This window comes from Danio rerio, chromosome 23 (genome assembly GCF_052040795.2).
Source record: "Danio rerio strain M-AB ecotype USA chromosome 23, GRCz13ab, whole genome shotgun sequence".
In the NCBI taxonomy this organism is placed as follows: domain Eukaryota; kingdom Metazoa; phylum Chordata; class Actinopteri; order Cypriniformes; family Danionidae; genus Danio; species Danio rerio.
The window spans coordinates 616219-632878 of NC_141043.1; the positions used below are offsets into that span (position 1 = coordinate 616219).

General features: G+C 36.1%; 1 protein-coding gene across 1 annotated transcript; it reads left to right on the plus strand.

The window, feature by feature from the left end:
- Positions 1 to 611: 611 nt before the first annotated feature.
- lsm14b (LSM family member 14B) lies at positions 612 to 14573 on the plus strand. The gene is given in 9 exon segments (NM_200171.2): positions 612 to 872; positions 3030 to 3193; positions 5731 to 5866; positions 7737 to 7898; positions 9692 to 9778; positions 10173 to 10334; positions 12222 to 12378; positions 12845 to 13018; positions 14169 to 14573. Coding segments are annotated over 8 exon segments (1149 nt in total). The 5' UTR covers positions 612 to 751; the 3' UTR covers positions 13005 to 13018; positions 14169 to 14573.
- The last annotated feature ends 2087 nt before the right edge of the window (positions 14574 to 16660 follow it).

Sequence of the window (16660 nt, forward strand, 5' to 3'; positions counted from 1 at the left end):
CAATAATACTGTTTGATATTTTGGGGCATCACGGTTGCCTCACAGCAAGAAGGTCGCCGGTTTGAGTCTTGGCTGGAGCAGTTGGTGTTTCTGTGTGGAGTTTGCATATTCTCCCTCCAGGTGCTCCGGTTTCCCTCACAGTTCAAAGATGTGTGGTACAGGTGAATTGGGTTGGCTAAATTGTCCGTAGTGTATGAGTGTGAATCTTGGTGTGAATGAGTGTGTGTGTGGATGTTTCCCAGAGATGGGTTGCGGCTGGAAGGGCATCCGCTGCGTAAAACGTGCTGGATAAGTTGCTGGTTCATTCCGCTGTGACGACCCCAGATTAATAAAGGGACTAAGCCAATAAGAAAATGAATGAATGAATAACATAACATAATAATAAAATAATATTTTAATATATAATATAATATAGCATAACATACGATATAATATAAAAATATTATTACATAATATAATATAATATAATATAATATAATATAATATAATATAATATAATATAATATAATATAATATAATATAATATAATATAATGATGTGCGAGTGTTTGAAGGTGAAATGCGGCTCAGGTGCTGCGGCTGTAATGGAGGGCGGGGAAAATAATCTCTATAAATCTCACCGACGCGTAGTTTTCCCAGACTAGAGCATATATGTTTAGGAGTGTAATTATGATGTTAGTTTTACAGCTGCTGATCTGAACAGGCAGTTTGAGTGTGTTTAATCTCCAGAAAGTGTGTGATAAGCTGAGAGAATGAGCAGCGGAACTCCCTACATCGGCAGTAAGATCAGCCTGATCTCTAAAGCGCAGATTCGCTATGAGGGAATATTATACACCATCGACACCGATAACTCCACTGTGGCCCTGGCGAAAGGTGAGTCTTTACAGGTGCACTGTTTTAACCGTCTGTAATTTACTCCTTCAAACATCAGGTGTTCACAGCCGTGTATATACTCTTTTCTAATTTTCCCAATGGCCCATGATATACTTTAGACATAGCATGCGTCAGTACGTTACCACCGCCATATTGGTACAGGACTCCCAGCAAACGTGTAATAATGAGGTGACGTTGGTTTTATTTTCGCACATTCGCGCTTTGATGTTCATTTAAAAACGTAAAGCAGAAATCAAAACAACATCAACACTATTTCATTGACTGTCAGCTGTGTTAAACTTTGATAGTCATTGGCTGATCATATGATTTACACATTTAAAATGTTTTTCCGAAATTATGTTGAGGAGAAAGTCAGAATATGGAAATATAAAACCAACTTAACCTCAACCTGATGTTGCTTGAAAGTCATACTTGCATATCATTACAGAACAACCATTCATTAAAATTAGCATTGTAAACAATATAGGTACTGTTAACATGAAGAAATGTGCAAATATAAAACCAACTTTTAATTTTATTTAAATGACCAATAATCTTGTACTTTGACAGTCATTGGCTGCTTGATGATTGACCTATTTGCAGTTTGCAAATAAAACTTTTCTGGAGTTATAATATCAGGCAGAAAATCCGAATGTACAAATATAAAACCAACTTCACCTCAATCAGATATGATAATACTATTTTTCCATGAAAATCCAAAATCAAAGTGCTTCAGGGGTAATTAATGTGTTGGCCCTCTTTGGGTAAGGGATACATGAAGATAAGCAGAAAAATTAGTCCAAGGTACTTAGCAAAAAAGTAAAAAAAATTATTTAAAAGGCATAATAAACATGGTTATTCCGTTTAAACTGCACCCATGTGTTTCAGCAAATGCATGTCTTCATAAGGGTAATGATAACCTATGGGTAGGGCCAGACGGAATCTGCAGACATTTTTGTGCTATTTCTCCACAGAATTTTGTTAAAGCTGCAGATTTATGTGGAATTATTTTGGAGGTATCATAACTAAAACCTTAATGTGTGAAATTAAATGTAATAGCTTAACTTTTATTTAATGTTTACGATGCAAATCCAATTAGATCCACATTATTAGGTAAACAAAGCAAGTCTCTCATATAATATCTCCACTAAAAGACAGTAAATATGACTTTACACACTGTATTGTGAATAAATCATATGAACATTTTCATATTAATCAATATCACTAAAATTCATTTAAAAACTGAATATAAATGTACACATTTATACAATAAACAAATCAATAATGGGATAAAAATGTGCGTGATTCTGCAGATTTCTGCATGTGCAGATCTCGTGGGTGCCTACTCATGGGAAACGCCGTAACACTAAAAAATTTACAATAACATTAAACAGCATTCAGTGATGAGCAGATAGAATCTGCGGACATTTTTCTAAATTTCTGCACAGAACTGCAGCAAAAAGTTGAGCAGTTTGTCAGTATAGTAACTAATCTTAATGCATGGGTTATAAAAAAAGCTTTAACTTGAGGTTTACAGTGTAAATCCAGTTATTTCCATCTGTTTGATAAACAAAGCAAGTCTCATGTGGTTTATCTACTGAAAGACTAAAAATATTACTTAACAAACTGTGTATAAATCGTATAATAAGTTTACTCAACTTAAAATAAACTCAATAAATAGTTAGACTCACTGCAATTCTTACTTGGAGTAAAATATCTAAATTTAAAAACAAAATATCCAAAGATTCGTAAGTCGAGCAAAAAAAACAAACAAGTTTTGACACCAGTAAAGTCTTGTTTTCAGAAATGAGTCAAAATGAAGTGAGTTTTTCCTGAAGCTAAACCTGCCAGTCCTGTAAGCAGAATGTCAACAGGAAAAAACAGATGATCATGCCCCATTAGCAGATTATTGTACTTATTTTAAGGAAAAACAAAAATTTGGCTAAATTTAATCAAGAAATTTGATATTTAGACTAGAAACAAGACAAAAACTATGCAAGTAGTCAGTAAATACTCTAATAATGGGCTAATCATCAGCAGATATCTGTCCTTGCAGATTGCACGTGTCTAATGATGAGCCAGATCCTGCAGACTGATGTTAATCTCCTTCATGATCTCTGAGATTATTGAAGTTTCTCTTGTTCTGGTTTGTGTCAGTGAGGTCTTTCGGGACCGAGGGCCGTCCCACAGATCGCCCTGTCCCGGCGAGAGATGAGATCTTCGAGTATATAATCTTCAGAGGGAGCGATATCAAGGATATTACAGTCTGTGAGCCTCTGAAGGTCCACCACGGCCTGCCTCAAGACCCTGCTATTGTCCAGGTGTGTTATCTATGTAGAGTGCACTTCCTTCAGGTTTTAAAGTGGTGGAACACTTTATGGCAGGACAAATTAGCTTAAATTATGCATAAATCACTTTTATAAGGTGTGTGTGTGTGTGTCAGCAGTGTGTGTGTATCTCCAGCAGCGGTCTCTAATGCTGATCATGAGTTAATTGTGTTTGTTCTTGATGCAGAAACACTTTGATTGACATTCTCCCTTTGTACGTGTCATCAGAGGGGGAAAGCCCCGCCCACTAGTGCCCATCTCTCCATCTCATTAGCATAAACAGCAGCCCTGAGTGAGAAGCAGCCGTCTGTCCATTAGCCAACACACACACACACGGCTGTTTCACATCTGTCTAGCTCCGCCCTCTTCTGAAAAAGAGCACAATCTCATTTGCATTTAAAGTGACAGTCTCCAAAACTCCACAATCAGGATCAAAGCCTGAAAGGGTCCGTTTCAGAGAGCTGGAGAACATCATGATATAATGCACTTTAGAGACGGCAGAGATGCATTCTACGGCTTGTATAACGTAGATTTAATCTGCACCCAGGGTTGCTCGTCATAATTGCATAGCTACTGGTAAGAAATTAAATAAATCTAATTAAACTCTTACTATTGAAAATGCAATTAAAGCCAGTTAGGCTTGCCATAGTGTTTAATCTTCAAACGTTACCACACAGGGCTGTGCAATATGATGTAGATCATGTGGACAGAGTTTGCCATTTCATTATGCTTTATTTGTTCTGTGCTGTCACAGTCTATGATGATGCCTTTCCATAATTTACATGAGCACGATATTAAACTCCATTACAGGGATGCAGAAAGAAACGAGACTGCCTCTTCGATGCTGTTATTAAGTCTAACATTTCATTTAGGACATTTTGATTTTTATGTTGGACCTGTACATTTGTTTTGTGAGATTTAATTTAATTATATATTATTATTGGAACATGATATTTAATACAAAATAATAAAAAAATTATTATTAATAATAATAATAATAATAATAATAATAATAAATAATAATAATTATTATTATTATTATATTTTATTTTTATTATTATTATTTATTATTATTATTATTATTATTATTATATTTTATTTTTATTATAATAATAATAATAAAAATAATAAAAACAAATGATAATAATAAAAATAATAATAAAATATTATTATTATTATTATTATTATTATTTTTTATTATTATTATAATTTTATCATTTTATTAATAAAAATAAATAATAATAATAATAATAATAATAATAAAATAATAAAAAAATAATTAAAAAATTATAATAATATTATTATTATTATAATACGTAGTAGTAATAATAATAAAAATAATATAAATTTAGCGCTGTCAATTTATTAAAAAAATTAACGTTTACATTTCTAAATTTGCTCAGAAGTTATAAATAAAGAGAAATATTTCTCATTTCATGTACATTTTATTAATAAAAATAAATAATAATAATAATAATAATAATAAAATAATAAAAAAAATAATTAAAAAATTATAATAATATTATTATTATTATTATTATTAGTAGTAGTAGTAGTAATAATAATAAAAATAATATAAATTTAGCGCTGTCAATTTATTAAAAAAATTAACGTTTACATTTCTAAATTTGCTCAAGTTATAAATAAAGAGAAATATTTCTCATTTCATGTACATTTTAAAATATAAAAAATAAATATTCCTTTTACATTTTATTCAATGTGATTTTATAAATTAATTTAAATAGACAGATGATGAGATGGTCATATTGCCCAGCCCTAATCCAGTTGGTCACCATTATTTTTAATAGTAAGACACATGCTGTGGAAGTCAATGGTGACCAATCATTCTGGATGTGAACTGCTCCCTTAAAGGGGTAGTTCAGCAAAAAATGAAAATGTCCTAAATTCTCACCCACAGGTCATCAAAGATGTACAGGTAGGTGACTTGTTTTCTTCAGCAGAACAATAAAGCAGATGTTGAGCTGAATCTGTGGTGTTTGGTGCTTCATGTGATGGCAGTGAATGGTGACCGAATTATTACATTAACAAACGCATGCAAACCAGTCCAAACAGCTCCTGATGACACACTGAGCTCTTGTGAAGCGAAATTAAACATTTATTTACTTTATCATCAGCATTAATGCACAATACAGTTGCATGTGTGAATGTAGTGAGACCGTGGTCCTGTGGCTTTTAATGTGAAAGCACAACAGCTGGTGATGAAATCAGCAATATCTGGCAACATCACCTGACCTCCCATCCAATCGCTTGCTCTAGCACTTTCATCATTAAAGTGACTGGATTCTCACACAGAGCTGAGTGTCATCAGAAGCCTCGACTATTGATTTGGACTCTTTGTATGTTTTTGTTGTCTAATGAAGCTGTCACCATTCACTGCCATTGTATGAAGCATGTTCAGTCTTGGATGACCTGTGGGTGAGTAAAGTAACAGGACATCTTCACTTTTGGATGAGCCATGCCTTTGATTCTCCCCAGTATATTTCAGTGTTGATGTGTTTTGTGTTCATCAGTCTTCTGTCGGGACGTCCTCCGTCCACTACCCGTCCCAGAGCAGCTACAGCCCGTACAGAGGAGTCCTGCCTGCATACAACCAGCTGGCGGCCAGCTCTCTGTTCAGCCAGCAGTACGCCGCAGCGCTGGGTTTGGGTCAGTGAATCTGTCTGTCTGTCTGTGTGAAGATGCTGGAAATAAGTGCAATTGAGTTTTGTAGTGTTGTTTATTAGGGTATAACATTTCCCTTTCATTTTATTAGCTCTGTTTTTTATTAATTCAAAGTCAGCTTTATTGTTAATTCAACCATATGTGCAGGACATGCAGAGAATTGAAATAGCATTACCACTGACTTTCATTATAAGGATTTTTTTATTAATGTATTAATTTTTTTAGTTGGTTCTGGTGGCTCAGAAGACCCATCCTTTACTAACAAAGGTCCAGAATTTGTCCCATACATAATTTTTTCTAATGACGAATGTTTTTATATATATTCATTTATTTATTATTGTTTATAATTATTATTATTATTATTTATTATCGTTGTTGTTGTTGTTGTTGTTGTTTTGTTATTATTATTATTATTATTATAATTTTTTATTATTATTATTATTATTATTATTGTTGTTGTTTTATTGTCGTCGTTGTTGTTTATTATTATTATTATTATTATTCTTATTCGTTGTTGTTATTATTATTATTATTATTATTATTATTATTATTATTATTAAATCACTTTTTGTTGATTATTATTATTATCATTATTATTATTATTGTCTTAATAATAATAATAATAATAATAATAATATTTATTATTATTATTTATTATTATTATTAATATTAATATTTTAATTTTTACTTTTATTATTATTGTTTTATTATATTCTTGTTGTTTTTATAATTATTATTTATTATCATAGTTGTTTATTATTGTTGTTTTAATTATTATTGTTTTATAATTATTATTATTACTTCTTCTTCTTCATATTTATTATCGTTGTTGTTGTTGTTGTTGTTGTTGTTGTTGTTGTTGTTGTTGTTTTATTATTATTATTAATTTATTATTTTTATTATTATTATTATTATTATTATTATTATTATACTAAATCTATAGGAAATATTTTTGGTACATCAAAGTTTGGTTATGATGACCATGCAACAAGCTTATTCCGCTGTAAATAGTGCTTAAATTGCAGTATTTTAATATCATATTTAAAGTGGGAGAATAAGGTGTATAACTGCAAAAAGGTCCCCTTTTTAAGGAATTTAAAAGATTTAAAGCGTTTTCCCAGAATATGTCAGTAAAAATCATCCCATTTGCTGAAACGGAGAAAGCTGTGGCCAAATTAAGACTCCTAATCAGCCTAGTGTGGATGAAAATAACCCTTGTGTGCTGCTTGGTGGAACACTTAGAGTGTAAACCTGATATGCAGATGTTCTGATACTGATTGGCTAAAAAATTATAAAAAATAAACTAATAATAATAATAATAATAATAATAAAAATATTATTATTATTATTATTATTAGTAGTAGTAGTAGTAGTAGTAATAATAATAAAAATAATAATATAAATTTAGCGCCGTCAATTTATTAAAAAAATTAACGTTTACATTTCTAAATTTGCTGTTGTCAATTTTTTTGTTCTCATCTCGACTCCGCCCATTAGTGTTCATATTCAGCTCTTGGATCAGCTAATAGCAGAACAGGAGCTACTGGGGAGGCGGGGCTAAAGGTGGCATGGCCCCATCTGAGTGGTCAAATTTGTATAAACAACCGATGCATTGAATGTCCTGTTACATGTCTGTGTGTGTGTAATGTGTATGTACTGTTATCACAATATATTATGCAGCTCTGTGTGTGGTGAACAGCCAGTGACACACCAAGCTATGAGATGGAGCTAAAAAAGCAGCGGTGTGTGTTGATTGTTCATGTATGTACATGTGTATGAGTGTGACCGGTGTTCTGCTGTGTGTCGGGTCTGTTTGGATGTAGATGTGTATAAGGGTGTTTTTCCTCTGTGTCAGGTCTGCATGGTGTTTCTGGTAGGAGAGGCCCGATGGTGGAGCAGGCGGTGCAGACTGTGCCGGCAGAGAAGACGCAGCAGCAGCAGCAGCAGCAGCAGAAGAAGAGTCTGGGTGGAGGACAGCAGGGTGGAGCGCAGAGAGGAGCCAGAGCACAGAGAGGAGGTACACCGTCAAATCACCGTTTATTAGCTGCTCATTTAGTTGGTTCTCATGAAAACGCAGTATTGTGTGATCAACTTTCTGAAACTCTGGTCAGGTGCAGATTTTCTGGAAGTCTGAGTGTGAACTCAGTGTGGTTGTTTTGGATATTGAAACGAGTTTTTTTTTTTTTTTTTTTTTTTTCTCTCTCGTGTCGTCAGTGTGTGCTGTTTTCTGCTTTCCGATTGGCTGACACTGCTGGGTTCACGCTCAGGAGATGTGATTTGATGCTAATTCCACACGTTCACATGAGTCCGGTTCTGTTATTGGCTCTGCGTTAATCTGCCGCTGCTCTTTTGTTTGCATTAACTTGTATGTAATGTACTCAAACATAATCCTGCAATTAGTGTGAACCAGCATAAAAGCTTTTATTGCCCCCTGTTGGTTAAGTGGGCTCTTATCATGCGTCACTGTGCGGATCTGTGTTTTTATGCGATTTTATTTATTTAGTTTATTTTAATAATTGTTTTTTGTATTTATGTATTGATTAAATTTAATTTAATAAATTTTTATTTATTTATTTAAATTTTTTTTTATTTGTTCCTCTATATGCATTCTTATTTATATTATATTTTTTGTTATTTAGTTTAATGTTTTTTTTTTGTAATGATTTTTATTGTTCATTTACTTTTGTTCACTTATATTTTTAACTTGTTTAATTTTGTTATTTAATTTTTAATTGTATTTTAATAAAAAAAAAATTAATTGACTTATTTGTTGTTGTTGTTTTTTTTAGGTGTTTATTTGGTTTTTATTTATTTTAATGTAATTGTTTGTTTACTTTTTTTTTTTTTTTTTTATAATTTATTTTTTTAAATTTGTTTATTTTAAATTTCTATTTTGGTTTTGTTGGTTTTATTTATTAAATGAAAGTGTAGAAAAATGGTTTCTAAAATCCCAGTGGACGTGTCCTCAGACCCTGCTGGAGCTGCTCGCATGACAATCTCATATCAGCATTCAACTCTTCTCTTATCCTGATATATACTCCACCTTAGTTCCATTTCTGTAAATTCTCTCTGTTGTATTGACCATAGAAAGGACTGTCTTATTTACTTTTTAAAGTGTGTGTGTGTGTATATTTAGAAATGCACTCATTCATATGTGATATTTCTCACTTTATTTAGATCTTCAGGGCAAATGTTTGATTTAAAATATAATGGTATATTCAGTAGTCAACATTAAGTGGATAGAATCCTTTTATCAAAGTTGTCCTAAAACTATTGAACACCCGTTCTGCTCTTTGGAATAATAATTAACTTTTTTTTTTTTTTGATCCACCTGAATATTTTTGCTTGTGTGTGTGTGTGTGTGTGTGTGTGTGTGTGTGTGTATTGTACTTCAAGACAGCTATTTTCTCCCACTGCCATTCTTCAGGTTTCTGTCTGCATCCCCATAATGACAAATTACCAAATCTATATCTTCATATTGCTCCGCCCTCAACGCTGCGCTCTCATTCAAGCTTTGCAGAGAAACCTTCCTAAGAGTACGGCAGAACAAATCAAATTGTAATAAGTGCTTCAACATTTACTACTGAAGTCAATACAAGTTAAATGTGTTTACTGGCAGCTACTCATTCTCCAGTCTAGTTGGTTTTATGGATCACAAGTTATGCATGTGAAGTGACTTGTGCACATTTCCAGTACGCCACATTTCTAAACGAGAGCCTGCTGAGAGCGGGGGATGATCTGGAAGGCACAGGTAGATTCCCACACAAACTATCTTAATGTTTTCTGTGTTTGCTTTTCTCTGGTCTGCAGATAGTTCATCTGCACAGCAAGCAGTCTTAAAGGGCCAGAGTCCAGCTAATAATGAGAACAAGCCTCCAACCAGCAGAAGAAAACCAGGTAAGAGGGTTTTATTTAACATTGATGGCACATCCCACTACCTCAGACTGGCCTAATCTGAGGATTGAACTGAACACTGATTTTAATTTTAGATAACAAGGGCAAACTATTGTTTTGTTGTTAATGACATGCACAGATGAACTGTTCAGCACAGAACTAGCAATGTGAGCTCACAACATCACTATGCTTGGTTTAGATTTCATCTGTACTTTGAGTGCATGAACTGTCCGTGCTTTTATTCTTTGAAAAACTGCTCTTTACCCAGATGATGCACTTCATTCATTTTAATATAGAGAGTATTTCAGTCTGATTGCATTAATTGTGATTTGGGACGCACTCAAACTCAAGAGTTCTGCATGTTCTGCAGTGCACATCATCCTCTAAACTCTTTCAGGAACCCGCCGGTCCAGGAACCGTGGTCAGGGGCAGCTTCTCGTAGGCAGCACCAAACCCTCCACCCTGCAGTTCGAGGCGGACTTCGACTTCGAAACGGCGAATGCTCAGTTCAACAAGGATGACCTGGAGAAAGAGATCGAAGACCAGAACAGCGTTCAAGGTATTCAGTTCAGTCCAGACTCTCCTTAAACACTACAGCGAGTGCCCTTAATATGGTGCTTAACACTAAAATGGGTTTAATTTAGTTCAACACGAGATCTCGCTTCACTCTGTCCACTTTTTTTTTTAATTTTTATTTTTTTACCCAGTTTGAGGTGTTTGCACCTGATATTAAGATGCATTTTCATTGATTCGGTCACTAGTGGACAGGAGACTCTCATTAATTCTAGCCTCCAGCATTCAGAGGAATTTGTTTCTGTAGGACCCTTTATCTTGAACTGAATCCTCTCTCTATAGGACTAGGCAGGTAACTTTTGCCATGAATGACCACTTTCATCCTCCATGTTTTCTCTTGTTTACCGCATGTGTCTCCACACACGCTCTTCTTTCTACGTCATCAAACTGCTGAAGTACCACACTGCTGCAAGTTTAATGATGTACAAAACCGATTGCCTCAACACATCTGATCTGCCTGTTTACACAAGTCATATCTGATTCATTTCCACATGTGAAGGAGGCCTGAAACCGTTCTCTGAATATGCAATGCATGCATTTTTTCGTGTTTACGGTAATAGAGCAGATCTGATCTGGATCACATTTACCTACCAGTGTAAACAGCCTGAGATCATAGGGTTTTAGATCGAGGTGTTTAAGACACCACTTAGTTGGATCAGCTGTGTTAAAGGGTTTGAGCAAATGTGCATAGCTGCTGCCCTCCAGGAATTGAGTGCGAGACCTTTAGTCTTAGATTAATTTAGGCTGTTTTATTTTTGATCGACTCTAATTAGGAGAAATTGTCCTCATTTTAACATGTAGGCTTTATATGTGCTGTATATAGAATTAGTTTAGCTAATATTGTAGAGCAGTAGAAGTAATTTAATCAGGTGTCTGAGTAAAAACATTATGCAAACTCTGTTCTGCAGTTTTAATGTGTATGCATGCAGTTTGTTTTCCAAAATTAGTCTAACAAACATTTTACAACATCGAAAGTAATCCGATTTAAGTTTATGCGTCTTATTACCAGGTGCATGCAGGGTCTTCTGGTCAAACTGGAGGATCGACTGGTGGATGTTGTTGTTCTATTGCTGTCAAGGGCTGCGGGTTTCCAACGTCCTTCAGTTCATTTTATTTTTAACATGCCAAAAATGAGTCTACATGCCTGTTTTCAGTATAATCAGAAGGAGATGAAGTAAATGAGGCTATTATGTTTGTGAACCAATCTGTTAACCCTTGATGTTGGGCAGGGGTGTCCAAACTCTGTCCTGGAGGGCCGGTGTCCTGCATAGTTTAGCTCCAACTTGCTTCAACACACCTGCCTGGAAGTTTCTAGTATGTCTAGTAAGAGCTTGATTAGCTGATTCGGGTGTGTTTAATTGGGGTTGGAACTAAAATATGTAGGACACCGGCCCTCCAGGACAGAGTTTGGACACCCCTGCTGTTGGGTCATTTTTCATTCACTCTGGGCTGATTTTTGAGTCTTAATTTGGCCACAACTTTCTATGTTTAAGCAAATGGAGTAACTTTTGGTGCTAAATCCTTAATTTCACACATTTTGGAAAATGCTTTAATGTTTAACTCAATACACTCGGAGCAAACTGACTCTCCTTTGGTTATGTTGGGGACTGTTTTTGCCCCATTCACTTTCATTGTAATCGCATTAATTTGTTAATTTTGCTGAGGTTTGTCCAAACTACCTCTTCTCAAGAATGCATAATTCTATGCTGTCGTGGCTTTTGCAATCAACAAATGGGATTTACATTATAATGAAAGTCAAAGCCACAAACGCCACCAAAGAGGAGTCCATCTGAACAACACACAAGGGTTAAACACTGGAGGAAAAGAAGTTGCATCTTTCTGTGCAGAATTGAGTGTTTGTTTGTTCTGTCAGAGCCCAGATCTCCTCCAGAGGAGCACAGTGCGGTGGAGCAGCAGAAACAGGACTCTGAACATGAGAGCGCCGCTGAAGACGATCCTCTCGGCCCGAAGTGCTTCTACAATAAAGCCAAGAGCTTCTTCGACAACATCTCCTCTGAGCTCCGCTCCAGGTACATCAACTTTCTCTAAGTTAATATATCCTGCTGCAAATGTCAGTTTGTGGGTAGTGTCGCTGTTTTTATGCCTGTGCCTTTAAATGCAAATGAGCTGCTTCTCCCCGCCCACTCTCAGGACATTTCAGACAAGGAAAATCAGCTTCAGATATTAGAATAAACACAGAACTCTGACACGATCCACAGTCACAAATACCACAGTGAGATGAATACGAGATGCGCATACTGCTGCGTTAGCATGTGCACACACTAACACATGCGTTTCATGTGTTGTGCTGTTTTTGCTCATCTTCTCCGGTGTCAGGATGGCCACCGAACAGTGAATCTGCTGCTGTAGAGATCATTCTAGCTCAGTTACTGCAGAAAATAAAGCTGATTTCTCTTCCGCAAGCCTGTTGTGTGATTTAAAGCATCCTCGTTTATAGTTGTTCACTATGCAGTGTGTGTTGCGTTTCCTCCCTAGGCGAACCACGTGGGCGGAGGAGCGCAAGCTGAATGTGGAGACGTTTGGTGTTCCCGGCCGCTATCTGAGAGCTGGAGGATTTCGGGGATTTGGTGGCCGGCGGGGCAGAGGAGCAGCACAGCGCACGCTCACACACAGAGCAGGCAGCGCACGAGTGTGAAACACACACCATGAGTGAGTCTGAGTGTGCGCAGAGGTTTACCGCAACACAAATGCTTTCCTTATTCCTTAAATGATTTCACTTTAATGTTAGAATATTTTTGCTTGTCTATAAAGTGCTTAGGAATTTAGACATTTGCACAAAACATACAAAGTCTGACATTATTATTATTATTATTATTTTTTTGCTGTGTGTTTGAGTAGAGCTTCAAATACTGGGGCCTGTTTTTCATATGTAGGTTACTCCGTTAGCCAGATTTGGTTATTGACTATTTGGGGTTATTGAGGATCCAAACTGGCTTTGTGTTATTAGATAAGATAAATGGCTTACATTTTTGTAAATGATGGTTAAATGTGCCGTACCTGACGTTTTTAGTTCATGCAAACTTGTTAAATTTGCATAAAGCACTGGGCTCTGTTCTTTGAGTCTTGCTTAAATGGTCTTCGATGATTTGGCAGATCCTGGATCTGTTAATCTTGATAACTGATCTCTGGCTAACTTGGTTTTTCAAGCAAGTTCGTGAATCAGATGAAAATGTCTGGATGAACTGATCGATCTGTGTGTTGTGAAGCAACATGTATTGATTGGCTGACGGCACAGCAGCGTAATGACATCACCTAATTAATATTCAATTATCCATGTGAGCAAAACTACATCAAATCTGTAGTTAAATGATGTACACTATGACTTTACACTTATTATGGGCTGCAGGCCTGACACTTTCATGTGTCAAGAGCATATTATTATTATTATTATTATTATTATTATTTATTATTATTATTATTATTAGTGTGGATTTTCTTTTATCGTTGAAACCCATGCCTATTCAAGTGTCTAATCGGTGAACAGCAAGAGTGTCCAAACTCATTTCTGGAGGGCCGATGTCCTGCATAGTTTAGCTCCAACTTCAATCAACACACTTGCCTGGAAGTTTTAGTATACCTAGAGCTTGATTAGCATGTTCAGGTGTGTTTAACTAAAATATGCAGGACACCAGCCCTCCAGGACAGAGTTTGGGCACGCCTGGTGTAGGGAATAACCGTGTTTAAATTAATTTTGCATCAATAAAGCATTTATATCTTCACAGTGTCCCTTGCCAGTGAAATGCAGTGCTGTGATATAACCGTGCTCTTCTGTATATTCCTCCTCCTCCTCCTCCTCCAGATCTCCTGCTCTGATCTTCATCTCGTTTTCTAAACTCCTGGTTCCTCGTCCTGCTCCAGCACTCCTGGAAGAGAAGGCCATGCTGTTTCTCGTTTTATTGTTGATGGCCTTCATCCTTATTTTTGATTAATGTGAAGAAGCCCCGCTACATGAACTCGCACTTTAGCCTATCGGCGGATGTTTTGAATTGGGGTGGCACTTTTATTTCTATTTATGGCCGACGTGATTCGGCTTAACTGAAAAAAAGAAATCTACATTTAGATGGAGCAGATGCCTCCGCTCTGGTCTGTGATCCCCAATGCTTTCTTTTTAGTTTGGTTTGGTTTGGTTTTTGTTTGGTGTAAATATAAAAGGGGTCTTGTGCTTTATAGTGATTGTTAATAAACCCAAGAATGGAAATCCTGAGCCTGTGTTTTGAGTGATGCACTTTCTGCAAAAGCTTTTTATGCAATACTTGTGTATAAATTTATTTTTCCATCATTGGAATGGGTTTACTTAAAAAAATCAGTGGTCAAGCTTTATTTCTATAGCACCTTACCAACACAGTGCTTCACAGACCTGCCAAAACTAGTTCGAGGACATGTTAATACTACTTAAAGGGATCCAATTGATGTAAAATTGTCTCCAAAATGTGGCTGAAGTTTAATCTCAATGTCCATCAGGGGATTTAGCGCACTCTGCTAGAAATGCACATTATTGTGTAGCTGTTTTTGCGCCTGTGCCTTTAAATGCAAATGAGCTGCTTCTCCCCGCCCACTCAGGATATTTCAGAAAAGGAGAGCATCAAGATAAAAACGTGTCAGAAAACAACTCGGACATGATCCGGTTACAAACACCACAGATGAATATGAGATTATAGCATATGCGCACACACACACGTGTGTTTAACACGTCATGCTGTTTTTGCTCATCCCCTCCTGTCAGAGGTGTCAGGATGGCCATCAAACACTAAATCTGCTCCTGTAGAGATCACATGACCATGTAGAGATGCTCCTGTTAAACATGAAGATATTTAGAAGAATGTTGAAAACTAGCCATTGCTTTCCTTTTATCAAAAGCTAATCAAACACACCCACTGGAAGTCAATGGTTACCGGTTTTCAGCATTCTTCTAAATATCATCTTTCATGTTCAACAGGAGGTTTCAATCATGTAAAGTGAGAGGAAACAATGACTAAGTTTTGGATGAGCTATCCCTTTAATTTGTAGTTTAATCAACTGAACAAACCATTTAAAACCACAATAATTAATAAGCACAGCCAAAGGTGAAAATCCTTCATTATATCAAGTGTACATGACATGCAACCATACGCTCATCGCCAACATAATGTCAGGTGAACTGAACTGAAGATGAGCAAACCCAACCACTGGTATAAAAAGTGTCATTTAAAGGAACATAGTTCAACCAACCTTGGATTGGTCCATATTTGACCCAACATTTGGTTACAACAGCCCGGCTTTATGTACATACAGCACTAAAAACAATGGTTTCCCAGCTGTGTTCATCAATTTTAAAAGAGACCTATTCTATCTCTTTGTACAAGCTGTAATATGCAGTTTTTAGTGGGTGTGTTTGAGTAATTATAATGATGTTCTCCAGCTCTCAAACTGACCCTTTCAGGCTTTGGTCCTAATTGTGGCGTTTTGGTGACTGTCGCTTTAAATGCAAAAGAGATTGTGCTCTTTTTCAGAAGAGGGCGGAGCTACAGACAGATGTGAAACAGCAGTGTGTGCTTGATGTTTCTGTCAGTCTGTCACTCCTGTCTCTGTTCATCTAGAACTCCACATCTATAATCCTCTTAGTCTATGCTGACATGATCTTCAGCAGCTCAAACACTCTAATGGCTAAAGGACAGATGGCTGCTTCTCACTCAGGGCTGCTGTTTATGCTAATGAGATGGAGAGATGGGCACTAGTGGGCGGGGCTTTCCCCCTCTAATGACATGTAGAAAGGGAGAATGTCAATCAAAGTGTTTCTGCATCAAGAACAAACACAATTAACTCATGATCAGCATTAGAGACCGCTGCTGGAGATACACACACACACTGCTGACACACACACACACACACCCCTTATAATTGTAATATTTGTATTATGGTTGATTTTTGATATATATTTCTGATCAGAGATGTAGTGTAAGTGCCCAAATGAATAAGCATACAAGTTACTATTAAAAAAAGGCACAACGGTGAGCAGATTTGTCTCTCCGGCATTCTGATTTCTGCCTTGATGTGCTAGTCAGCCTAAAATATGCCGTCTGGATATACTGCAGTGTGTGTTGTGTTTGGTAAAACGTTAGTATCAGTGGGTTAGTCTTGAGGATATCTATAGCGTCTCCAAAACACTGACAACATTCACATTTAGAAGATATAAACCTGATGCAAACATCCAAAGCTTGCAGTTTGTCACATCCTCCTAAATGGATCATTAATTTCTGCATCAAATCTTCTGACCAATCAAATGCTTTCTAGTGCCTTACATTCCCCACCCCC